This window comes from Salmo trutta, chromosome 15 (genome assembly GCF_901001165.1).
Source record: "Salmo trutta chromosome 15, fSalTru1.1, whole genome shotgun sequence".
NCBI lineage: Eukaryota > Metazoa > Chordata > Actinopteri > Salmoniformes > Salmonidae > Salmo > Salmo trutta.
Window position 1 is genome coordinate 41,329,622 of NC_042971.1, and position 26,587 is coordinate 41,356,208.

General features: G+C 40.5%; 1 protein-coding gene across 3 annotated transcripts; it reads left to right on the forward strand.

Moving 5' to 3' along the window:
• The first annotated feature begins 961 nt into the window (after positions 1-961).
• Positions 962-26,137, forward strand: LOC115149068 (GRB2-associated-binding protein 3-like). Of its 3 annotated transcripts, none has more exons than XM_029691560.1 (10): positions 962-1,205; positions 8,485-8,794; positions 13,676-13,877; positions 15,162-15,649; positions 17,569-17,624; positions 17,835-18,084; positions 18,447-18,537; positions 18,616-18,709; positions 19,090-19,206; positions 24,069-26,137. In XM_029691560.1, exons 1-10 carry the CDS (start codon positions 1,134-1,136, stop codon positions 24,183-24,185), a joined length of 1,797 nt encoding a protein of 598 aa, XP_029547420.1. In that variant the 5' UTR covers positions 962-1,133; the 3' UTR covers positions 24,186-26,137. The 3 variants fall into 3 exon arrangements, with proteins under 3 accessions (XP_029547420.1, XP_029547422.1, XP_029547421.1); XM_029691562.1 differs by having other exon boundaries at positions 18,652-18,709; XM_029691561.1 differs by lacking the exon at positions 962-1,205 and adding an exon at positions 1,866-2,242.
• Positions 26,138-26,587: the final 450 nt, after the last annotated feature.

The following is a 26,587-nucleotide window of genomic DNA, read 5'->3' on the forward strand; positions in this document are numbered from 1 at the left end:
GCATTCAGGGCTCTAACCACCCAGTTTATAATGTATTTATAAACTTGGTGGTTCGAGCCCTGAATGCTGATGGGTATGACAAAACATGTATTTGTTTATAAGTAAGCAATCCTATGGCAACAAAAACATAAACAATTAAGTAAAAGGACCTGCTTTTCTTTCTTTCTTGGGTTGTTATTGTAAAACCTCATTACAGTTTATAAGCCATATTCTTCAAAATCAAGGGGTGTATTTTATTTGTTGAAAGGAGGCCTGCTGCAGATCTACCACAAGATGGCGATCAGGGACAAGCATTTATAACTGTCTCGTTCACCAGCCGTAGGCAAGCTCGGCAACCTAGACCATTTAATTTATATATTTTCAAAACAATATTCTTGAGCCCTAAATCACATGGCCTTAGACCAACAGAACCTTTTTTGGTGGGGATTCTAAATTATAGCAAGATATCTCTTTGCTAAATTAACCTTAATCAATACATTTATGCTCTAGTTTCTTCATTTCCCCCTACAACTAGCCTACTGTACAAAGCGTTTTAGGTTTCAAAGCCACTATATATAGGTTTTTGTAGAATTTAAATGCATCCCCAAAGTGTGTTATGTGTTTTCTCTATTAGTGTATTTAAGTTGCACAGGGTTGTTCTTTTGGTGCATACCGTTATTCTGACTAAGACAGAGAACATTGGGATGGTTTATGTGACAACTGGCTCTAGGTTTTAATGATGCACACATGCACACACATGCACCCACATATACAAATTCACATACATGTTCCTCTCTCTCTCTCTTGATCTCTCTCACTCACTCACTCTGTCAGACCCACACACATCTACAGAATCAAGCATACAGACACCACCCCCTTTCTCCCTTCCTCTCTCTTCCCCTCTCTCTTTCTTTTCCACCCTCTCTCTCTCTCTCTCTCTCTCTCTCTCTCTCTCTGCCTCTCTGCCTCTCTCTCTCTCCCCTTGTCTGTCAGTGTGATCAATGGCTTGACTTCCTCTTTTTGGTATGGCTGTAGGCTGTATACAAGAACGCAGGATTCGCGTGGTGCTGCTCTCAGTTTCACAGCAGCAGCAGCCAGCAGTGCTTGAAGACAATTATATCTAGAAAACACACCGGATTCCCTCTGCAGTCAAGATGAGTGTAGGGGATGTGGTCTGCACCGGCTGGCTCATCAAATCTCCCCCTGAGAAGAAACTAAAGAGATATGTGAGTAGAGGATCAGGCTGTGCAGGTGGCTAGATCTGTGCTATTGTGATTAATTTTACCCAAGCAGTAGTAGTACTAGTTCCTGCTGCAGAGCAGTACGTGTGTGTTTGTGTGTGTGTGTGGGATTCTCAGCCATCAACACAACTGCACTGCAATGCCGTTAGTTCACAAGATACTGTTGGTTTATTTTCCCAAATGAAGCTTGCAGAGGCATGTAGAATCATGACCATTACATGCCTTTTTGTAAACAGTGTTTTCATGCAACCTCACGTGTCTTCCACCTCATTTTTATAGTAGTGGCCATTAATGACATACTGTATGACATGCTGGTCATGCTGATGTGCATCATCAATGCACTGTGAGAATAAAATGTTGATGCCTTTCAGCAAATGTAAATGAATTTTAAAAATACAAACTGCTTATAAACCATTATGTTTACAATTTTGACCTTTGTTTAGAATTTCATAATTTGGGGTTGCCTCTTATTAATAATTCAAGTGCAGTATACTCTAATGCTAACATGTCTGGATGAGCGTGTTTGACCAGAAGTGAACTGGGACAAGTGCCTTGCATGGAAATCTGCAGTGTTTCTGTAGGGGTCATGTGAGAGTGTTGTTGTGTAGGGAGGAAAGGGGGAGGCTACCCATTCTGGGATGTGTGTTGAGACTGTTGGTCTCTCATTCTGTGAAAATTGGGGATGTAATGCAAAACATGGGAAGTACTGTCACTGCCAAGCAGTACAAAATGACCCGACAGGCAGAAATGACCAGGCTTTATGATGGCTGTTTGCACTTCCTCTCTACAGAGGAGAGAGGAGGAGGGCTTTTCTGAAAACTAGCACAGAGAAAGGGGGGCAGTGGTAATTCACTGGAGGGAGAGTCACTTAAGAGACACAATTTGGTGGGAAATAGTTCAAGGGCTTTGTGGAGGACACAGACAAACAGGAAGGACATGGTTTTCCATTGCAAGAACCAGACTAGCCATACACAATAGCAATGTGTGGGCATGCGTTGGACATCACTCCTTACCAGGGTTGGGTAGGTTACTTTCTAAATGTAATCCGTTACAGTTACCTATCCAAAATTGTAATCAGTAATGTAACTTTTGGGTTACCCAAACTAAGTAACGTAATCTGATTACATTCAGTTACTTTTAGATTACTTTCCCCTTAAGAGACATTAGAAGAATACAAAAATATATGTTACCAATTGAACGACATCTTTTGCAGGATAAATCAATGTTAAAGTTTACATAGCTGGCCATATATGGATGTTACATTTTACTTTATGGGTTGGTTACGTAGACTTCTTCTAACCCATCGCTTTCTACTACATATAATAATACAATTTAATTACATCTTTACATTAAAAACCAAAGTCTATCAGAATTCCAGTCGTTCCAATAAATGTTATACCCCTTGATCTTCAAAAATAGGACTTGGAAATATGGAAGAATAGATTAGCCAATTTGTTTTACCTGAGCATAACCCCAAAACTAAAGACTTATTAGCCAGCCCTACTCTGTTGTTTATGATTTTGTTGTCATGGAAAGCTTATTGGGCTCATTGATTCAAGTTGAAACCCTAACCCTAACTGCTGACCTCATGGAATGGCATGCTTTGAGCACTACTGAAAATGGCAAGATGTGTTAGCTAATCTAAGTTGATCATTTTAAAAGGCTACTTGATCATTAGAAGAAAACCCTTTTGCAATTATGTTAGCACAGCTGAAAACTGTTGTCCTGATTAATGAAGCAATAAAACTAGCCTTCTTTAGACTAGTTGAGTATCTGGAGCATTCAATGCTGATTAGAATGTAATTGAGAAAACACAGAAACATCCTTTCTGAATTTAAAAGTAATCCTTGAAGTAATCATCTAGTTTTTCAAAAGTATCTGTAATTCCATTACAAAAATGTTGTTGGTAACGTAACGAAATACAGTTACAGCATTTTTTGTAATCCTTTACTCCTCAACCCTGCTCCTTACACACACCAAGTGAAGGCCCAGAGCAGCTAGCTCTTAGAAACACTGATGATCAGACTCAGACAATCAGAGTTTACAGCTGAAGTCGGAAGTTTACATACACTTTAGTCAAATACATTTAAACTCAGTTTTTCACAATTCCTGACATTTAATCCTAGTAAAAATTGTCTGTCTTAGGTCAGTTAGGATCACCACTTTATTTTAAGAATGTGAAATGTAATAGTAGAGAGAATGATATATTTCAGCTTTTCTTTCTTTCATCACATTCACAGTGGGTCAGAAGTTTACATACACTCAATTAGTATTTGGTAGCATTGGCTTTAAATTGTTTAACTTGGGTCAAACATTTCGGGTAGCCTTCCACAAGCTTCCCACAATAAGTTGGGTGAATTTTGGCCCGTTCCTCCTGACAGAGCTGATGTAACTGAGTCAGGTTTGTAGGCCTCCTTGCTCGCTAACACTTTTTCAGTTCTGCCCACAAATGTTCTATAGGATTGAGGTCAGGGCTTTGTGATGGCCATTCCAATACCTTGACTTTGTTGTCATAACTTTGGAAGTATGCTTGGGGTCATCGTCCATTTGGAAGACCCATTTGCCACCATGCTTTAACTTCCTGATTGATGTCTTGAGATGTTGCTTCAATATATCCACATAATTTTCCTTCCTCATGATGCCATCTATTTTGTGAAGTGCACCAGTGCCTCCTGTAGCAAAGCACCCCCACAACATGATGCTGCCACCCCGTGCCTCATGGTTGGGATGGTGTTCTTCGGCTTGCAAGCCTCCCCCTTTTTCCTCCAAACATAACGATGGTCATTATGGCCAAACAGTTTCATCAGACCAGAGGACATTTCTCCAAAAAGTACGATCTTTGTCCCCATGTCCAGTTGCAAACCATAGTCTGACTTTTTTATGGTGGTTTTGGAGCAGTGGCTTCTTCCTTGCTGAGCGGCCTTTCAGGTTATGTTGATGTAGGACATGTTTTACTGTGGATATAGATCATTTTGTACCTGTTTCCTCCAGCATCTTCACAAGGTCCTTTGCTGTTGTTCTGGGATTGATTTGCACTTTTCGCATCAAAATACGTTCATCTCTACGAGACAACGCATCTCCTTCTTGAGCGGTATGACGGCTGCGTGGTCCCATGGTGTTTATACTTGCATATTATTGTTTGTGCAAATGAACGTGGTACCTTCAGGCATTTGGAAATTGCTCCCAAGGATGAACCAGACATGTGGAGGTCTACAATTTTTTTTCTGAGGTCTCGGCTGATTTATTTTGATTTTCCCATGATGTCAAGCAAAGAGGCACTGGGTTTAAAGGTAGGTACACCTCCAATTGACTCAAATGATGTCAATTAGCCTATCAGAAGCTATAAGTGAAATAATCTGTCTGTAAACAATTGTTGGAAAAATGACTTGTGTCATGCACAAAGTAGATGTCCTAACCGACTTGCCAAAACTATAGTTTGTTAACAAGACATTTGTGGAGTGGTTGAAAAACAGGTTTTAATGACTCCAACCTAAGTGTATGTAAACTTCCGACTTCAACTGTAAGTCACAAGACACTTTAAATTCTCCACAGCTACCATTGCTAGTGGCCCATGCTCTTTTAAACAAGGCTTAAAACATTTTTTAAGTAGCTGTAAGGTAAAATAGTAATGTGTTGACATTTTCTACATAACATTATAATAGTGTTATAAAGAATATCATGGGGAAACAAAAATATGATGATTTAGAAACTTGAAACATCATTCTCGATAGATTAGGCATAGTTTATTTTCTAGCATAGTTCAACTCACGCTCAATAAGACAGTTATCACCCACAACAAGGAAGTGTTTTCATACATGATTCTATAGAGGTTTCTAGAGTGTGAGTATATTTCCTGTTAGCGGGTTGATTATTCTCACATTATGTATTTTAAATGTGCTTTGACTTTCTGAAAATGTACCCCTGATGAGGGACATGAGCTTCCCTGCTCTATGTTCTATACTAGCACTGTGTGATGCAAATTAAGATTTACAACTCGTCCACTGTTTATATTTGATTTGAATATGAGTGTAGGCACACCAAGGCAGAGTTTTGGTTTCAAACAAACGAACAAACCGTCTGAGTATTTTCATAGCTCTCTAGAAAGAGCATCACAAAGTGATACAATGTACTCCTGAATTGGTGGCTGGTGGGTTACAGCACACACTTACTTTGTCAACTGAGATAGGTAAAACAGTGTAACACAGACAACTACAAAAAGTGTTGTTGCCAGTATGGCTAATACCTCTGACTCTTCAAAATAAATCACGTCTTCTTTATGATAGGTTGTTTCACCAAATGTACTCTCAAAGCTCAAAAACAGCTGATTTAATTTCAAGTCATGTAGTGTTCCATGCCAACAGACTTCTGACTAATTGAATAATGCATGAATCACCTGAATGCTGCATTTATGAGGCAACTGTATAAAAATATACAACTCCTGCTTAAAAGGTGGAATTGGAAATGGCTTTAAATAATACATGGGTGAAGTTTGAAACAGACATAGTATGGAGGTCAGTCATGAATATTTGACTTTTAGAATATAGATGTTCCTATGACTTATAGCCCATGTGAGTGACCATGAGGTCATCGCGATCAAGACCAAAACGTTAACAATACTTCAATTAGGCCTACTTACTCAGTATCAAAATTAAGAGAGCCAGCTCAGCATCAAATTCCCATAGCATTAAAGAAAACAAAACTGCTCCTATACCAATCAGTAAACATACTGGCATGAAAAACGAATCTCAGCAGAAAAAGAGGTTGCCTTTTTAATCTTCTCCAATAAGTTAGTGACCCACTGCAGTACAAATAGCTTTTTGTTCGTGTCAGACATTCTCTTTTACATAGAATTGACTTCCTCTTGTTGTCAGTTCCAGTACCAAAAGTAAGAAAAAGGGTGTTGTCTATAGTTAATTTAAGGTGTTGTAGCTAAACTTCCCAGTGAACATGTTTAGAAGAGCAGTGATACATTTTCCTTTTATTTGTGTGTGAAAAACTGATTGACACAGGTCACAATGCTGGAGACTACATGAGGATATAAGACAGTGATTTGTACAAGTCATCTTTAGTCACAGTCAGGGAACATAAAAATATTAAAAGCAATTCTGTATTGAGCATGTAGCATGTTCAGATTGTTCACTGATGGTTCTGTTGATAACCTATAAAATAGACATAGATATACTGACATTCTATTGCTGAGGCTGTCACGCATATGTGTAGGAACGAACCAAGGCGCAGCGTGAGTATCGTTCCACATCTTTTATTTGAATGTGAAACTTCGTAAGACAAACAATAAACTATAAACAAAACACAAACCGTGACGACAGCGGTGCAACATGCACTAACTCAAAAATAATCTCCCACAAACACAGGTGGGAAAAACAACTACTTAAATATGATCCCCAATTAGAGACAACGATGACCAGCTGCCTCTAATTGGGAATCATACAAAAAACCCAACATAGAAAAAATAAACTAGATAAAACCCCCTAGCCACGCCCTGACCTACTCTACCATAGAAAATAAGAGCACTCAATGGTCAGGACGTGACAGAGGCCTTGGTTGAAACTAAATTCACATCAAAATGCATCAAACATAATAACCAACCAAATACCTCTAAGGTTACTAACCAACTAAGGCAACTAGTCTACATACTGTATGCATGCAGAATAATTGTAATACACTGAAAAAAAATATAAACACATGTAAACTGTTGGTCCCATGTTTCCTGAACTGAAATAAAAGATCCCAGAAATGTTCCATACGCACAAAAAGCTTATTTCTCTCAAATTTTGTGCACAAATTTGTTTACATCCCTGTTAGTGAACATTTCTCCTTTGCCAAGATAATCCCTCCACCTGACAGATGTGGCATATCAAGAAGCTGATTAAACAGCATGATCATTACACAGGTGCACCTTGTGCTGGGGACAACAAAAGGCCACTCTAAAATGTGCAGTTTTGTCACAAACACAGTGCCACAGATGTGTGCAATTGACATGCTGACTGCAGGAATGTCCACCAGAGTTGTTGCCTCACAACCACAGACCATGTGTAACCACGCTAGCCCAGGACCTCCAGATCCGGTTTCTTCACCTGCGGGATTGTCTGAGACCAGCCACCCGGACAGCTGATGAAACTGTGGGTTTGCACAACCAAAGTATTTCTGCACAAATTGTCAGAAACCATCTCAGGGAAGCTCATCTGCGTGCTCGTCATCCTCACCAGGGTCTTGACCTGACTTCAGTTCGGCGTCGCAACCAACTTCAGTGGACAAATGCTCATCTTCGATGACCACTGAAACGCTGGAGAAGTGTGTTCTTCACGGATGAATCCTGGTTTCAACTGTACCGGCAGATGGCAGACAGAGTGTATGGCGTTGTGTGGGAGAGCGGTTTGCTGATGTCAACGTTGTGAACAGAGTGCCCAATGGTAGCGGTGGGGTTATGGTATGGGCAGGCATAAACTACAGATAATGAACACAATTGCATTTTAATTGCATGTCCCAGTTCTTCCATGGCCTGCATACTCACTAGATATGTCACCCATTGAGCATGTTTGGGATGCTCTGCATTGACGTGTACGACAGAGTGTTCCAGTTCCTGCCAATATCCAGCAACTTTGCACAGCCATTGAAGAGAAGTGGGACAACATTCCACAGGCCACAATCAACAGCCTGATCAACTCTAAGCTAAGGAGATGTGTCGCGCTGCATGAGGCAAATGGTGGTCACACCAGATACTGACTGGTTTACTGATCCACGCCACTCGCTTTTTTAAAGGTATCTGTGACCAACAGATACATATCTGTACTCCCGAGCATGTGAAATCCATAGATTTGGCCCTAATGAATTTTTTTCAAATTACTGATTTCCTTATATATGAACTGTAATTTAGTAAAATCTTTGAAATTGTTGCATGTTGCATTTATATTTTTATTCAGTGTATATATATTTTTAGAAACTGGGTGGTTCGAGCCCTGAATGATGATTGGCTGACAGCCATGGTATACCACGGGTATGACATTTATTTTTACTGCTCTAATTACGTTGGTAACCAGTTTTTAATAGCAATAAGGCACCTCGGGGGTTTGTGATATATGGCCAGTACACCATGGCTAAGGGCCCCGCGTTGTGTTGTGCATAAGAATAGCCCTTAGCCGTGGTATATTGGCCATATACCACACCCCCTCGGGCCTTATTGCTTAAGTCTATTAGTACATGCAACAGTACAGTATGTTGATCTGTCTGGCTCCCTGTCCCCTAGGCATGGAGGAGACGATGGTTTGTTCTTCGAAGAGGACGTATGAGTGGGAACCCAGATGTGTTGGAGTACTACCGAAACACAACCTCAAAGAAGCCCATCCGCACCATCGACCTGAGAGAGTGTGAGGTTCAGATGCAGACGGAGCAACGCCTGGTCAAGAGGGAGTTCCAGAACCAGCACCTCTTCGTTATCAAGACGTCGTCTCGCGTTTTCTACCTGGTGGCCAAGACTGAGGAGGAGATGAACAGTTGGGTTAGCCAGATCAGGGAGATCTGTCACTTTGGACCTCTGAGTCTGGATGATGGGACAGGTAAGGACCTGGCACAGAGACACAGTTCAATAAGGTCACAGTTTAAACGCCTTGGGTATTAGAAATGCTCATTACAAATTAAATTAATTAGACAGCTCTAATTACGTTGGTAACCAGTTTGGGGGCTCCCGAGTGGTGCAGCGGTCTAAGGCACTGCATCTCAGTGCTAGAGGCGTCACTACAGACACACTGGCTCGAATCTAGGCTGTATCACAACCGGCCGTGATTGGGAGTCCCATAGGGCGGTGGACAATTGGCCCAGCGTCATCCGGATTTGGCCGGTGTAGGCCATCATTGTAAATAAGAATTTGTTATTAACTGACTTGCCTAGTTAAATAAAGGTTACATTAAAAATATATATTTTTATTTTTATTAGTTACAAAATCACATTCATATGTTCAATTTCTACAAAGAATATAGAGAAACACTGTTTGGTATTCAACTCTTGTTGGAGGCTTTTGTCCTGTGACCTACAGTAGGAATGTGTGTGCATGTGTTCGTGTGTGGGTAGAGTAGACATGTTTAGGGAAGGTTGTCTATATTCAAGACTGAGAAAAATCTAATCCAATTTTATTGGCCACATATACATGGTTAGCAGATGTCATTGCGAGTGTAGCGAAATGCTTGTGCTTCTAGTTCCGACAGTGCAGCAATATCTAACATGTAATCTAACAATTTGACAACAACTACCTAATACACACAAATCTAAGTAAAGGAATGGAATAAGAATATATACATATAAATATATGGATGAGCAATGACAGAGCGGCATAGGCAAGATGCAATAGATGGTATAAAATACAGTATATACATATGAGATAAACCATTTAGGTGTCTGATGATTTCTCTGTGTTAAAAATTGTCATGAGCGTCTTAAAAATGTCTTGAGGACATGACTGGTAAGTCAATGACTGTCTCAGAGAAGCCCGGTGGAGATTCCTGCAAAAATATTATTTGAAGATGTGAATATTAATTTGTTATGTGTAGTTTTGCATTGCATTTAAAGGAGACGTTTGAATTAAATGTGTTTATTCTCATTAATGCTCCAAGCCAAGTATGATACTTTGCCTCTTCTTGGCTGTTAAAGTCCCTGGGCTCAAGAAATGTACTGATGTCCCTCAATGACATATTGTAATATATTAACTATTTTAAGGGTATTAGGTTGAGGTTAGAAATCTTTTTCGCAAAAGGGCCCTGACGAACATGTACAATCAGAAAAGTGCACACTAAAATGATAGACACACACACGTATGCAGACACACACAAGCACACATGTAGGCATACACACACACACGCACGCACCCATACACCTACTTCAATGTTGTAGCAATAATCAAATCAGAACCATTTTGCAGAGAGCTTCTGATTACAAACAGTAAATCACTGGACAGTGCTGAAGTAAAATGTGATTTATTTTACCCAATTCAGTTACAAGCTATCATTCTCTGTGAAACTCATAGTGCCATAGATATTACAACTCCACAGGCATGCAAGTTCAGCTAGGGTGATGCTTGAACAGTTAGACACCAAGCTCTCTTGTCTTCATGTCTTATTAACTCCAAACCAGGGGGAGAGCTGTGGATAAGAGCTGCCAGTTGGAACATTTAGTTAAACATTGTTCTGTGTGGAGCAGATAGAGCCGACTACATGATCTCCAGACAAAGAGAAGAGATTATAGCCCAGAGGAACAGTGGCAAACCCCAGGTTTACACATTACTGGGAATGATAACACAATGTCAGACATTCAGTCAATGAAATCCTGAACTAGTTTAATATTCAGTACACACACAAAAAACTTTCCAACACACACTGTCGTAAATCCATTGTGTGAAAAAACAGATAATGCCACAATTTCATTATTTTCTGCAGTTTCATGTGCTGAATAAATACCTTCAGGCTCTGCCATGATGTTACAATATGCCTCTTATAGATACATAACTATAAGGTACTTACAGCATTTTAAATCATTTTCATATAGTAGTTACAGTATATCTCATTGTCTCCAGAAATATGAATACACAAAGCGTTGATAGACCAAGCTATTATACTCTACCACATGGTGATACTCACACTCATACTTTGGTCTTTATAACTATACTGAACAAAAATATAAACGCACCATTAAACAATTTCAAAGATTTTACTGAGTTACAGTTCATACAAGGAAATCAGTCAATTGAAATAAATTCCTTTGTCACACTCTTCGTAAGAATGAGGAGACCAAGGCGCAGCGTGCGTAGAGTTCCACATGTTTAATAAAGGAAACTCACCAAAACAATACAGCGCAAACGAAACGTGAAGTCATGGAGTTCATAACCTGCACCTACACATAAACAAGATCCCACAACTCAAGGAGGGCAAAAGGGCTGCCTAAGTATGGTTCCCAATCAGAGACAACAATGGACAGCTGCCTCTGATTGTTAACCACACTCAGCCAAAACAAAGAAATAGAAAAACTAGATTGCCCACCCCACATCAAACTAGAGGAAAATAAACGTCTCTAAGGTCAGGGTGTGACATCATTAGGCCCTAATCTATGGATTTCACGACTGGGAATACAGATATGTATCTGTTGGTCACAGATACCTTTAAAAAAAGTAGGGACTTGGATCAGAAAACCAGTCAGTATCTGGTGTGACCACCATTTGCCTCATGCAGCGCGAAACATCTCCTTCGCATAGAGTTGATAGACTGTTGATTGTGGTCTATGGCATGTTGTGCCACTTCTCTTCAATGGCTGTGCGAAGTTGCTGAATATTGGCAGAAACTGGAACATGCTGTTGTACACGTCGATCCAGAGCATCCCAAACATGCCCAATGGGTGACATGTCTGATGAGTATACAGGCCATGGAAGAACTGGGACATATCCATCTTCCAGAAATTGTGTACAGATCCTTGCGACATGGGCCATGAATTGTCATCCTGAAACATGAGGTGATGGCGGCGGATGAATGACACAACAATGGGCCTCAGGATCTCATCACGGTATCTCTGTGCATTCAAATTGCCATCAATAAAATGCAATTGTGTCCATTGTCGGTAGTTTATGCCTGCCCATACCAAAACCCCACTGACACCATGGGGCACTCTGTTCACAACATTGACATCAGCAAACCGCTCACCCACACAACGCCATACACGTGGTCTGGTTGTGAGGCCAGTTGGACATACTGCCAAATTCTCTAAAACGATGTTGGAGACGACTTATGGTAGAGAAATGAACATTCAATTCTCTGGCAACAGCTCTGGTGGGCATTCCTGCAGTCAGCATGTCCATTGCACGCTCCCTCAAAACTTGAGACATCTGTGGCATTGTATTGTGTGACAAAACTGCACATTTTAGAGTGGCCTTTTATAGTCCCCAGCACAAAGTGCACCTGTGTTATGATCATGATGTTAAATCAGCTTCTTGAATGCTACACCTGTCAGGTGAATGGATTATCTTTGCAAAGGAGAAATGCACACTAACAGAGATGTAAAAAATGTGTGCACAACATTTTAGAGAAATAAGCTTTTTGTACGTATGGAACATTTCTGGGATATTATATTTCAGCTCATGAAACATGGGGGGACCAACACTTTACATGTTGCATTTATATTTTTGTTCAGTTTATAATGACCTCAGTTACTGAAAGCCCAGCAGAGATGATTGCCAGTAATGAAGTAACGGCAATCTATTAGTTAAGCAATGTGTGAATGATGAGAACATTGATGTGTCCTCGTATATAGATCTCAGGCTCCTGTCTGCATGTTCTCACCACTCAACTAAAATCATTTTAACTGAAAATTAATAGTTATAGCTATGTTCTACTAGTCAGCACCTCGCCTAATATTTTCAATAGAAAATTCAAACACATAACTATGCATGCACAGGACACAGTCACAAACTACAGTATGTACAGTATATGGTTTGGAAAAGTAAAGAAATAGTACATTTTTCAATAATTATACTGCCTGGTCTTTTTTTTCTCATTCTTATGTTTTATGGTGCTGGTCAAATAATGGTTATTCTACACGTCACATATTTACACAAAATAGAACGAGTATAAGAACACCTGCACTTTCCATGACATAGACTGACCAGGTAAATCCACGTGACATCTATGATCCCTTATTGATGTCACTTGTTAAATCCACATTAATCAGTGTAGATGAAGGGGGGAGACAGGTTAAAGAAGGATCTTAAAGCTTTGAGACACTTGAGACATGGATTGTGCATGTGAGTCATTCAGAGGGTGAATGGGAAAGACAAAACATTTTTGTGTGAAGAACTGCAATGCTGCTGGGTTTTTCACACTCTGTGTATCAAGAATGGTCCACCACCCAAAGGACATCCATCCAACTTGACACAACTGTGAGAAGCATTGGCGTCAACATGGGCCAGCATCCCTGTGGAACGCTTTCAACACCTTGTAGAGTCCATGCTCTGACTGTTCTGAGGGCAAAACGAGGGTGGTGGGTGGGGTGTTCCTAATGTTTGGTATGCTCAGTGTATAACATGATTATACCTACACATGTGTTGTGGTTATACTGTACCATAGTGGACTTTTTATTAGAAAAGGGGTTACTCAGTCTGAATAGTTACATGGTGGGGGATTCGTTTACAGTAAGGGGGACATGGACAAGCGCAAAAGCATCAACAGCACTACAAATTCATTGCACTGCCACCTGCTGGAGAGTACTGACAACTACGTTTCAGAGATCACATTTATCAAGAGACAGATCAGGATTCCTGTCTGACTCTGACCCAATGTCTGTGTAACATTATCCTGAGCCAGCCCAGAACTAATGTAGAAACTATGGATTTCTTCTCTCTATTCTCTCTAATCCCCCTGTTCTTTTTCTCTCCCTCGCTCTCTCCCCATCTCTCTGTCTTTCAGAATCAGAGGAAGTTTTCTCTCACACCCCAACCCCCCAGCAGGTTTCACCAGCTCTCTCCCGAAGTATGTCATTCATTTCCAACCATGACTTTAGGGCCAATGGCGACAGCAGAGTGGAGATGCCGAGCCAGATGGAACCCAACTATCCACTGGACTACCTCTTCCTCTCACAGTGTGAGACAGGGAGGTTCAGCATCTCTAGGTAAATAGCCTCTCAAACATCAAGCTGGACACCATATCAACACCACACGTTGTTTAACCCTCTACTGCACATGTTTAGTTTTTTCATTAAAAAAAAGTGCAGTATGCTGAAATCGCTCCGCCACTTCCTGGTTGCAAGAATTCGAACAGTTCGCCTAATTTCAGTTTATGTGACAAAACAAGCAAGTATAGTGTAAAGAATCATTGTACCATCCAAACCGCTGTGAAATATATTTTCAATAACCAAAATATTGTATTTTCAGCTGTTTGAAGCTGGTGTACAAAACCGAAAGTAAAAGACGCAAAAACGAAACTTAAGAACATAAAGCATAGAAATAGTGCACATAGAACATATCTACCACTTCTTAGACTTGCTATCAATGAGAATGACAGATCTATAACTCACATTTCTATGTGAATTTGGTCGGGTCACCCAAAAAGTGACATATTGCATCCCCCCCAAAATATCCATTCTATTCTTGGAAGATTTAGGCTTTCTGATAATGTATCAATAATTTCAACAACAAAAAAATTACTTTTACCCCCATCACCCAGATTAGAATGTTTTGCCTCAGGGCAACTCTGTGCCATAAGGGCACTAAAACACCAAGGAAAATCTGATATTTTCAGAACATTTATTAAGTGAAATATAGTAGAAACGAGACTATTGTCATAAGAAATTAAAATTGGGCATATAGTATTTCACTGCCTCTAAAACCTGATTCTGGGGTTCATTCTTCCTCACTGTCCTCAAGATCACCGTCCTCACTATCAGAGGGTATGATCCTAACTGCTCAATTAGGCTAATTTTACCCATAGAATTTCCCTGTGTCAATTGCCTGTGAATGTCAGTGGATATGTTGGCAAAAATATTGACCAAAGCCCTCATTTCAATCAAACTACATGTCTTTCATTGAGTATGATATTGCCCTGAAAAGTAGCATAACTGCTCAACGTTGCCCTGAGGCAACAAAAAGAAAACTTCATTTTAAAAATATATTTATAAAAACGAAATATGTTAAAAACCTAATAAATATGCTTCTTTAGAGATTTGTCAAGTTATCTCTATTTAAACATGCAAAAGTCTGAAATGTTTCTTAACCTTCGCTCACACCATGCGCTCAAGTCGCTCTGCTTCCTGAAGACGATCCCTCCCCCAATTGATACATCATACCAGCTTCTGCACCTCATTGGATTGTTTACAGACGTCATCACATATTTTGATGTTTAGGTTAAATTATGATAAATGATAAACACTGTATTTTTCTTTTTCTTTCTTTTATAGATGCGACAGCTTTTCAAACTCGGAGAGATCTCTGGAACAAAATTCATCAGACACTACTACTGAAGATGTCTTCTCTTCACCCCTCGGCACTGATCCTTCTCCGTCTCCCTTTCCCCATACTGGACCATTTCTGTCCCCCTTCCCTCACACTGGACCATCTTCGTTTCCCTTCCCCCACATTAGGACGCATGACCCCCCTTTCAGCGCACCATGTGGCCCCACGTCAACCTCATCCTCTCCTCGAACACTCCATCGTACACCAGATATCTTCCAGTTTGACAAGCCATACTCTTCTGCCATATTGGAGGCAACGAGTGATGGACTAACTCCCCCTCCTCTACCCCCCAAGCCTGTCCACCTCTCAGAGCACCTCAGAGATGACGGCTCCCACGGGCCTCTGGCAGGAATTAAGCAGCAGCTCACAGGCCAACCTGCACTCATCCCCCGGAGGATCTCTCTGTCAGGCCTGCCAGACCACTTCAGAAGAGGTACAGTATATAACCAGCAGAGTCCTTCAGTCTAGGCCAAGGTTTCCCAACTATGATTATATTTTGCCCCCCAAGTTTTCTGCATTTTTTATTTATTTTTTATTGTTGGACTTAAGACTCCAAAAACACCAGGAAATCAGCTCCAAGTGATTTTAAATTTGGAAATCTGATCCAAAGTATTCCTTAACAAAATAGAGCTATGTATGTGATTGTATTAAAATGTAAGCAAGGTTTGAAATGATTATGTTTTCGTCAAATATTATATCTGTTTCTAGCTTCTTGCGGTCAATTTGCAGTCTCCAAATGTATAATTACACTAAAGTATGTGGACACTGTCTCGTCGAACATCTCATTCCAAAATCATGGGCATTAATATGGAGTTGGTCCCCACTTTGCTGCTATAACAGTCTCCACTCTTCTGAGAAGAGAAGGCTTTCCATCCAGGCTGTATCACAACTGGCCCTGATTGGGAGTCCCATAGGGCGGCGCACAATTGGCTCAGCGTCGTCCAGGTTTGGCGAGTGTAGGCCATCATTGTAAATAAGAATTTGTTCTTAACTGACTTGCCTAGTTAAACAAAGGTTAAATAAAAAATAAAAAATATGTGGGAACATTGCTGCGGGGACTTGCTTCCTTTCAGCCACAAAAGCATTATTGTGGTCGGGCAATGATGTTGGGTGATTAGGCCCGCAGTTCCAATTGAAATCCAAAGGGGTTAGATGGGGTTGAGGTCTGGGCTTCGTGCAGGCCAGTCAAGTTCTTCCACACCGATCTCAACAAACCCTTCCTGTATGGCCCTCGCTTTGTGCACGGGGGCATTGTCATGCTGAAACAGGAAAGGGCCTTCCCCAAACTGTTGCCACAAAGTTGGAAGCCTAGAATCATCTAGAATGTCATTGTATGCTGCAGCGTTAAGATTTCCCTTCACTGGAACTAATGGGCCTAGACCGAACCATGAAAAACAGCCCCAGACCATTATTCCTCCTCCACCAAACTTTACAGTTGGCACTATGCATTGAGGCAGGTAGCGTTCTCCTGGCATCTGCCAAACCCAGATTAGTCCGTCAGACTGCCAGATGATGAAGCGTGATTCATCACTCCAGAGAACGCGTTTCCACTGCTCCAGAGTGCAATGGCGGCAAGCTTTACACCACTCAAGCCGACACTTGGAATTGCGCATGGTGATCTTAGGCTTGCTCGGTCATGGAAACCCATTTCATGACGTTTCCGACAAACAGTTCTTGTGCTGACGTTGCTTCCAAAGGCAGTTTGGAACTCGGTAGTGAGTTTTGCCACCGAGGACAGACGATTTTTACGCGCTGCGCACTTTAACACTCGACGGTCCCGTTCTGTGAGATTGTGTGATGTACCACTTTGCGGCTGAGCCGTTGTTGCTCCTAGAAGTTTCCACTTCACAATAACAGCACTTACAGTTGACCGGGGCAGCTCTAGCAGAGCAGAAATGTGACGAACTGACTTGTTGGAAAAGTGGCATCCTATAACGGTGCCACTTTGAAAGTCACTGAGCTCTTCAGTATGGGCCATTCTACTACCAATGTTTGTCTATGGAAATTGCATGGATGTTTGCTCGATTTTATACACATGTCAGGAACGGTGTGGCTGAAATAGCCGAATCCACTCATTTGAAGGGGTGCCCACATACTGTTTCGGCCCCACGACCATTCACTCAAGAAAAAATCGGCCCGCGGCTGAATGTAGTTGATGATTTCTGGTCTAGGCCCTTTATACCTGCTGCCACATACTGTATGCTCATCAATGTGGTATATGTAATCAATATAGTCAACACGTGTATTTATTCTGACCTAACATGTTTCCAACCAAACAGTATGCATGGTGTCATTGTTTCTGTTATATAACATGATAACCACCTTCATTAGTGATATTTCTGTCTTATCTAGGAGACACTGAGGGGAGTGCATTGAGGAGCAGGAACAAAAGGCTCAGTCTCAATTTGGTGAGAAAACATGTACTTACAATGGATGAGAACTGAATGTTTTGCACATAATTTTGTCGGATAGTTCACAGCAGGGAATAATTCTTAACTGTCATTGTTTCCTTTTTGAATCTCAAACAACAATATAGGATTTACAAGTGACTTATTACATCATTCTAGGCCATGCTGTAGTACAAATTCCTAAGTTGGTCTGGTCTTGTTGTCTTGTAGCCACATTTCATTGCCACTCAAAGTCCAAACTGCCATGAGGACTCGTACGTGTCCATGGCCTCTCCGCGTGTCTTTGTTGGTGAAGATGTATCGGACGGCTACGTCCCTATGAGCCCCACTCCAATCAGCTTCCTCAAGGCTAATGGCAAAACAGAGGCCCCTCTCGCTCCCACCTCCCTTCCCATTGCAGATCTACCTGGGGATCTAGAACCACCTCCAATCAACAGGGATCTCAAACCACGCAGGAGAGGTAATGAACAAAAAGGAAGTAAAAAACATGTCTAAAAGGGATACATAATGTATTTAATCCTCATTCCAGCAGTGGGTACTAAGTAGAGGAAGCATAAAAAATGCTTTCATAAGCATGTATTTTGCTGAAAAGCAAAATGAATAAGGTTTTTACATTCTATTGAATCTTGTGACTCCCTGTGATAGTCTCCTTTCAGGACAGTATTTCCTGAGTCAACATTTGCAGCATGGCTCTATTTGAAATATTGCTGTTTCAACACAAATGTCCTTTGTTGGGGGAAAAGTACAGCTGATCATTATTGTCCGATAGAGAATTTGAGGGTTGCCTGCCTCACCTCACTATATTGTTTTGCTGGTTCGCAGCACGGCCTCCACCACTGGACCTGAGGGGTCTGTCCACTATCAGAGAATGTCCGACTCATATGCCTTTGATCAGAACCATGACAGTGCCAGGGTGAGACCGAAATTTACTCTCTTCATCCTGAACTCTCAGCTCTCTTTCTGTCCAAATTCTAAAAGGAAAAAAAAGTAGGATTTATTTGTGTGTGTTTGTTTGTGTTGTTCCCAGCAACTCACTGCAAGGAAAACTGGGAATTAAAGGAGACCAAGAAGCCAGCATTCCAATAGTAAAGTTACCTTCTATATTGACATTAAAAATAGTTATACATGCATACAGTTATGCAATCATCAGCAAGAAGAAAAGTACCCAAGTCAGTTCATAGATAGACTACTTCACTCCCATACCATGAATAATTCAGCTGTTGTGTCTAAACTCTGAGTTCCAAACTAAAGCAGGGGAATAAAGCTTTGAGCATCATGATTATTTATTCATGTTTGGGGTACCAAGAAAGGCTTAAAATATTACAATTGATATTTACCTGAAACTAGTGATACAACATGAAAAATGTTCAGTATTAGTGAACCAAATGACATAACATATTCCGAGATCAAAATAGGGATGAATGTGAGGTGAGACTCATTGTAACTGAGATTCCTTTAATTTCAGGAGTCAAGGCAACAGTTCTCTACAAACGAGGGAGCCTCCCAGCCATGGCTTAGGAGATCAAACCTTGACTACCTTTCACTGGATTTCAATTCCGCATCCCCCTCTCCTGTGCAAAAGGTAAGCTTGATTGAATAGAAAGAGGTGAAATGGTAGGAATGGGTTTGTTTCCAAAGCAAGACATTGATTTGATTTGACCATTTTAAAGACATAAAAATGTTACACCAGGCAACAGATACATATACAGTTGATGTCGGAAGTTTACATACACTTAGGTTGGAGTCATTAAAACTAGTTTTTCAACCACTCCACAAATGTCTTGTTAACAAACTATAGTTTTGGCAAGTCGGTTAGGACATCTACTTTGTGCATGACACAAGTAATTTTTCCAACAATTGTTTACAGACAGATTATTTCACTTATAATTCACTGTATCACAATTCCAGTGGGCCAGAAGTTTACATACAATAAGTTGACTGTGCCTTTAAACAGCTTGAAAAATTCCAGAAAATGATGTCATGGCATTAGAAGCTTCTGATAGGCTAATTTACATAATTTGAGTCAATTGGACTGTGTACCTGTGGATGTATTTCAAAGCCTACCTTCAAACTCAGATACTCTTTCCTTGCCATCATGGGAAAATCAAAAGAAATCAGCCAAGACCTCAGAAAACAAATTGTAGACCTCCACATGTCTGATTCATCCTTGGGAGCAATTTCCAAACGCCTGAAGGTACCACGTTCATCTGTACAAACAATAGTACGCAAGTATAAACACCATGGGACCACGCAGCCGTCATACCGCTCAGGAAGGAGACGCGTTCTGTCTCCTAGAGATGAACGTACTTTGATGCGAAAAGTGTGAATACATGCTAGAACAACAGCAAATGACCCTGTGAAGATGCTGGAGGAAACAGGTACAAAAGTATCCATATCCACAGTAAAACGAGTCCTATATCGACATAACCTGAAAAGGCGCTCAGCAAGGAAGAAGCCACTGCTCCAAAACCGCCGTAAACAAGCCAGACTACGGTTTGCAACTGCACATGGGGACAAAGATTGTACTTTTTGGAGAAATGTCCTCTGGTCTGATGAAACAAAAATAGAACTGTTTGGCCATAATGACCATCGTTATGTTTGGATGAAAAAGGGGGAGGCTTGCAAGCCGAAGAACACCATCCCAACCGTGAAGCACGGGGTGGCAGCATCATGTTGTGGGGGTGCTATGCTGCAGGTGCACTTCACAAAATAGATGGCATCATGAGGCAGGAAAATGATGTGGATATATTGAAGCAACATCTCAAGACATCAGTCAGGAAGTTAAAGCTTGGTCGCAAATGGGTCTTCCAAATGGACAATGACCCCAAGCCTACTTCCAAAGTTGTGGCAAAATGGCTTCAGGACAACAAAGTCAAGGTATTGGAGTGGCCATCACAAAGCCCTGACCTCAAACCTACAGAAAATTTGTGGGCAGAATTGAAAAAGCGTGTGCGAGCAAGGAGGCCTAGAAACCTGACTCAGTTACACCAGCTCTGTCAGGAGGAATGGGCCAAAATTCACTCAACTTATTGTGGGAAGCTTGTGGAAGGCTACCCGAAATGTTTGACCCAAGTTAAACAATTTAAAGACAAATACTAATTGAGTGTATGTACACTTCTGGCCCACTGGGAATGTGATGAAAGAAAGAAAAGCTGAAATAAATCATTTTCTCTACTATTATTCTGACATTTCACATTCTTAAAATAGACTGGTGATCCTAACTGACCTAAAATAGGGAATTTTTACCAGGATTAAATGTCAGGAATTGTGAAAAACTGAGTTTAAATATATTTGCCTAAGGTGTATGTAAACTTCCGACTTCAACTGTACCAAAATTGCCTAGGATAATATACACAAAAAAGTCAAAAGACTTGTTTCCATTGTGGTCCTCTCATTGAATCAATTCAACCATTTAACAGTGTTAAAAGTGCCTGTCTTTTACTTTGAACTGCCACTGGCAGTTTTAAAGGACCTCAAATTACCGTCATCATCCACTGCAATTCCCTATGTTCATTCTATTGTGTGTGGGCATATCAAGAATTTATTCATCTATAGTAATATCACTTTGTCTCTGCATGCTTAATTGATACACATGACAGTTAACAGATTGGTGTCATACATTTTAATTATTGGCACTATGCTCACTCTTATCGTTTAATCTGTAATTGAATGTGCAATGCGCCTGTATCGAGGAAACATGTGTGTTATTTCATAGTTTTGATGTCTTCAGTATTATTCTACAACGTAGAAAATAGTAAAAATAAAGAAAAACCGTTGAACGAATAGGTGTGTCCAAACGTTTGACTGGTACTGTATATATGGAGTCGCTAAAGTGTTAAACAAATCAAAATATATTTTATATTTTATATTCTTTAAAGTAGCCACCCTTTGCCTTGATGACAGCTTTGCACACTCTTGGCCTTCTCTCAACCAGCTTCACCTGGAATGCTTTTCCAACAGTCTTGAAGGAGTTCCCACATATGCTGAGCACTGTTGGCTGCTTATCCTTCACTCTATGGTCCAACTCATCCCAAACCATCTCAATTGGGTTGAGGTTGTGTCACGCCCTGATCTGTTTCACCTGTTCCTGTGATTGTCTCCACCCCCTCCAGATGTCGCTTATTTTCCGCAGTGTATTTATCCCTGTGTTTCTTGTCTCTCTGTGCCAGTTCATCTTGTATGTTTAGTCAAGTCAACCAGCGTGGTTTTCCCGTACTCCTTTTCTATTCTCTTTTTATGGTCCTCCCGGTTCTGACCCCTGCCTGACTCTGGACTACTTTCCCGCCTGCCCTTTGGTGCCTACCCCTTTGGATTAATAAACATTGTAAGACTCCAACCATCTGCCTCCTGTGTCTGCATCTGGGTCTCGCCTTGTGCCTTGATAGGTTGGGTGATTGTGGAGGCCAGGTCATCTGATGCAGCACTCCATCACTCTCCTTCTAGGTCAAATAGCCCTTTCACAGCCTGAAGGTGTGTTGGGTCATTGTCCTGTTGAAAAACAAATGATCGTCCCAGTAAGCGCAAACCAGATAGGATGGGGTATCACTACAGAATGCTGTGGTAGTAGACCCGGCTAGTTAAGTGTGCATTGAATTCTAAATAAATCACTGACAGTGTCACCTGCAAAGCACCATCACACCTCCTCTTCCATGCTTCACGGTGGGAACTACACATGTGGAAATAATTCGTTCACCTACTCTGCATCTCAAAGACACAGCGGTTGGAACAGAAAATCTCAAATTTGGACTCATCAGACCAAAGGACAGATTCCCACTGGTCTAATGTCCATTGCTCATGTTTCTTGGCCCAAACAAGTCCCTTCTTATTATTGGTGTCCCTTAGTAGTGGTTTCTTTCCAGAAATTCAACCATGAAGGACTGATTCACGCAGTCACCTCTGAACAGTTGATGTTGAGATGTGTCCGTTACTTGAACTCTGTGAAGAATTTATTTGGGTTGCAATCTGAGGAGCAGTTAACTCTAATGAACTTATCCTCTGCAGCAGAGGACCTGTGGCGGTCCTCATGAGAGCCAGTTCATCATAGCGTTTGATGGTTTTTGCGACTGCACTTGAAGGAACTTTCAAAGTTCTTGAAATTTTCTGGATTGACTGACCTTCATGTCTTAAAGTAATGATGGACTGTCATTTCTCTTTGCTTATTTAAGCTGTTCTTGACATATGGACTTGGTCTTTTACCAAATATGTCTATCTTCTGTATACCACCCATACCTTGTCACAACACAATTGATTAGCTTAAACTCATTAAGAAGGAAAGAAATTCAGCAAATTAACTTTTAACAAGGCACACCTGTCAATTGAAATGCATTCCAGGTGACTACATCATGAAGCTGGTTGAGAGAATGCAAAGCTGTCATCAAGGCAAAGAGTGGCTACTTTGAAGAATCGCAAATAAATGTTGATTTGTTTAACACTTTTTTGGTTAATACATGATTCCATATGTTATTTCATAGCTTTGATGTCTTCACTATTATTCTACAATATAGAAAATAGTAAAAAAAAAAAAAGAAGAAAAACCCTTGAATGAGTAGGTGTCACTGTTAATGTGGAAAGCATAGTGCGGCAGGTAACCTAGCGGTTAGAGCGTTGAGCCAGTAACAGAAAGATCACTAGTTAGAATCCCGATCGAGCAAGGTGAAAAATCGGCCGATGTGCCTTTGAGCAAGGCACTCAACCCTTGTTAATCCAGGGTCATCGTTGATAATAGCTGGTCGTGACCCCAATCTCTGGGAGTGTGGGACATGCAAAAAACACATTTCCAATTCACACATGAATATTAATACACATGTGAAATAGGACAAATACGTACAAATGATTGTGTTCTGTATGTGGCATTTTCTTTAAGTGGCACTTTTGCATTGACTCATATGTTAGAAATCAAGCCAAATTATTGGTCTGTTTCACCTTCTGAGCAGGGGTGCAGAATAGGTTTTCATTTCAATAGTACTTGAAACCACACATACTGGTCATACCTTAAAACAGTGAACAACATACATATACTGCATGTATCATCTTATTTGTTTGGTTTTATTGGTCCAACTTCCATCTGATTTCAATAGCCCAGAAGTAAACAATACAGTACATTGTGGAATTGGCTCAAATAGCACTTGCAAGGTGTAGTTGTGCCTATTTCCATGGTAATGAATCTGTGACTCATTGTTTTGGTGATTCACAGCAAAAAGACATAGTGAAAGGAATACTAATGGCTGGAATACAAGCTGGACCCTAGTGAGGACATATGACATGAACTATAAGACTGCATTATAGCCACTGAATAACTGACAAAACAGCATCAACTTAAAATTGTTTTTCACGTTATGGAAAGGTGTGAAGTGTCATCTATGTAAGACTGATAGTTCTATTCTGGATACAGGTTTGGATTGAATAATGTTTACTGTACACCAACTCTGCTGTGATGTCTTCCAGAAGCCCTTACTTACCGATGAACACAGGGTGGACTATGTGCAGGTGGATGAGAAAAAGACTCAGGCCCTGCAGAACACTAAGATGGAATGGAAGGATGTCCGCCAGTCTAAAGTGTAAATCAGACGGAGAAAAAGTAAGATGGGATAAAACACAAATACTTTCCATTTCACAAAACAAGTGGAGCAAATGCAACATCACATTAAATATATGTCATAACAGATGGTAACTTATCTCAAAGAGAGCAGTTCTTCTTTCATGTACAAAATAAAAGCACTTTGAAATTTATCAGATATAAACATCTATGAGAGAAGAAAGTAGACGGTGTTGTCAAAAAAGGTTTAAATTACTGGTTTGTAGTTTGGGGCATCAACATTCACTGTAAAAATATCACATCAAAGTTACATTGTGAATGTCACCTTACCATGCACTGTTTCACAATTCTGTTTTTGTATCAAATGTTATGCAATGAAAAGGACATTGCTCATTGCTCATTATTTGCTGAAACAGATTGTATGGATTCTTAATACACAGGAATTCAGGGATTATGTTTTTCTGAGTTTGAGATCATCTTAAACCAAATGAACACGTGTCTAAGTGTTAGCCATGGAATCCTAAAGACAAACATGCATTAATGCTTCTGCCCAGCATATTGCATTTGTTGTTGTTTTTTAAGTTCTGATGCCTTCGATTGGCAGCCAGCAGGAATAGAGCCATGCAATCTGTAGTCATGCACATAGGGAGTGAATGGAGTAGTATCTATCATTCAGAGAACTCATACAGTATCAACAGGATGAAAATCTCAGACCTGATACTGTGTAGGCCTAACAGTACTGTGTTGTTACTGTTTAACAGAAGGCGGGTTTATGCATGCGTCTAACATACATCCTTTGTCCCGACCTTGTCCACACTCTTATTGTACCCACATTTTCAGACAGGTGTAGATGATTGAAAGACACATTGGGATCTGATCTTCTTGACCACTTCTGGAGATAGTCAAGGACCCACTGTGTCTGGATATCTTACAAATGCAGACGGATCTGGACAGTGAAATCATCATTATCCCATCTTCTATAACCATTGACTTATGGAATAATTTTTTTTAATGTATTTTACCTAGTAAGTTAACTGAGAACACATTCTCATTTACAGTAACAATAGTTACAGGGGAGAAGAACGAGACAATTGGAAGCTGGGGATGATTGGGTGGCAATGATGGTATGATTTCCAGATTGGGAATTCAGCCAGGAAACCAGGGTTAACACCCCTACTCTTACAATAAGTCCACAGGATCCTTATTGACCAGAGTCTCAGGACACCTGTTTAACATCCCATCCAAAAGACAGCACTCTACACAGGGCAAAGTCCCCAATCACTGCCCTGGGGTATATTTTTTAGACCAGAGGAAATTGTGCCTCCTACTGGCCCTCCAACACCATATGGTCTCCCATCCAGGGACCAACCCTGCTTAGCTTCAGAGGCAAGCCAGCAGTGGGATGCAGGGTGGTATGCTGCCAGAATCAATATGTCTTCAAATAACTCATATTGTGAAAGAATGGCTGTCAAATCATTTGCATACAAGGAGGGACCAGGAAATCTGGTCACAATGTGGACACAGTGAATGGATATGAGACACATTTTAATACTATGTGTAGACATATTTCAGAAAATGTGGGCACAATAAGAATGTGGACAAGATCAGGACAAAGGACGTGTTAGCGCCAGGTATAAACAAAGCTAGATGGTACCGATGACTCAAACCACAATATCCACACCATCTTGATAGGTCAATCTACAGCAGAAAGCACAAATCACTCAGTGTGCCTATCCTAAACTTGGTGAGGGTGAATAACTACCTTACAATGAACGGTCGGCTCACAAATGTTGGGAAAGCCGCAGTCTTAACTAGATGTTTCTACAGATGGAATTGAACCCATTATTTTAGCATAAGCGGTACCAGCTTCAGGTTGTGAGTTTTGTTTTAATGTATGCTTTAACATGTCCGTGTAATGTATGCAAAGATGCACATCTAAGAATGTTTTCATGCTTTAATAAATCACTTTTACCTGAAATACATTTGTTTTCTTTATTAAGTCATCCACAGCTACAGTAGTAGGCTATACTACATCACTGATTAGTGTAAACAACTGAAAGGCTGTTACACACAACCAGCAGGCTACCAAGTCTACCACTTCCCTAACTAGCCAGTTGGGGCCCATAGCGCAATTATACTGTAGCTTATCCTTGAATTTCTCAGTTTCAAACATCATTTTAATTATATTTAAAGTCTTCATATAGTCCTTCAACATACATGCAGTGCCTTCGGAAAGTATTCAGACCTCTTGAATTTTTTCACATTTTGTTAAGTTACAGCTTTATTCTAAAATTGTTTTTTTTTTTATCATCAATCTATGCACAATACCCCATAACGACAAATCAAAAAAAGTTTTAGATATTTTTGCTACTTTATTACAAGTAAAAAAAATTGAAATATCACATTTACATAAGTATTCAGACCCTTT

Excerpts from the sequence above, each read along its gene's own strand:
- LOC115149068 (XM_029691560.1), top strand. The coding sequence starts at position 1,134 with ATGAGTGTAGGGGATGTGGTCTGCACCGGCTGGCTCATCAAATCTCCC. Across the intron at positions 8,795-13,675 it reads GAGTCTGGATGATGGGACAG|AATCAGAGGAAGTTTTCTCT; the intron begins GTAAGGACCTGG and ends TCTGTCTTTCAG. Across the intron at positions 18,538-18,615 it reads AGAACCATGACAGTGCCAGG|GATTTATTTGTGTGTGTTTG; the intron begins GTGAGACCGAAA and ends AAAAAAAAGTAG.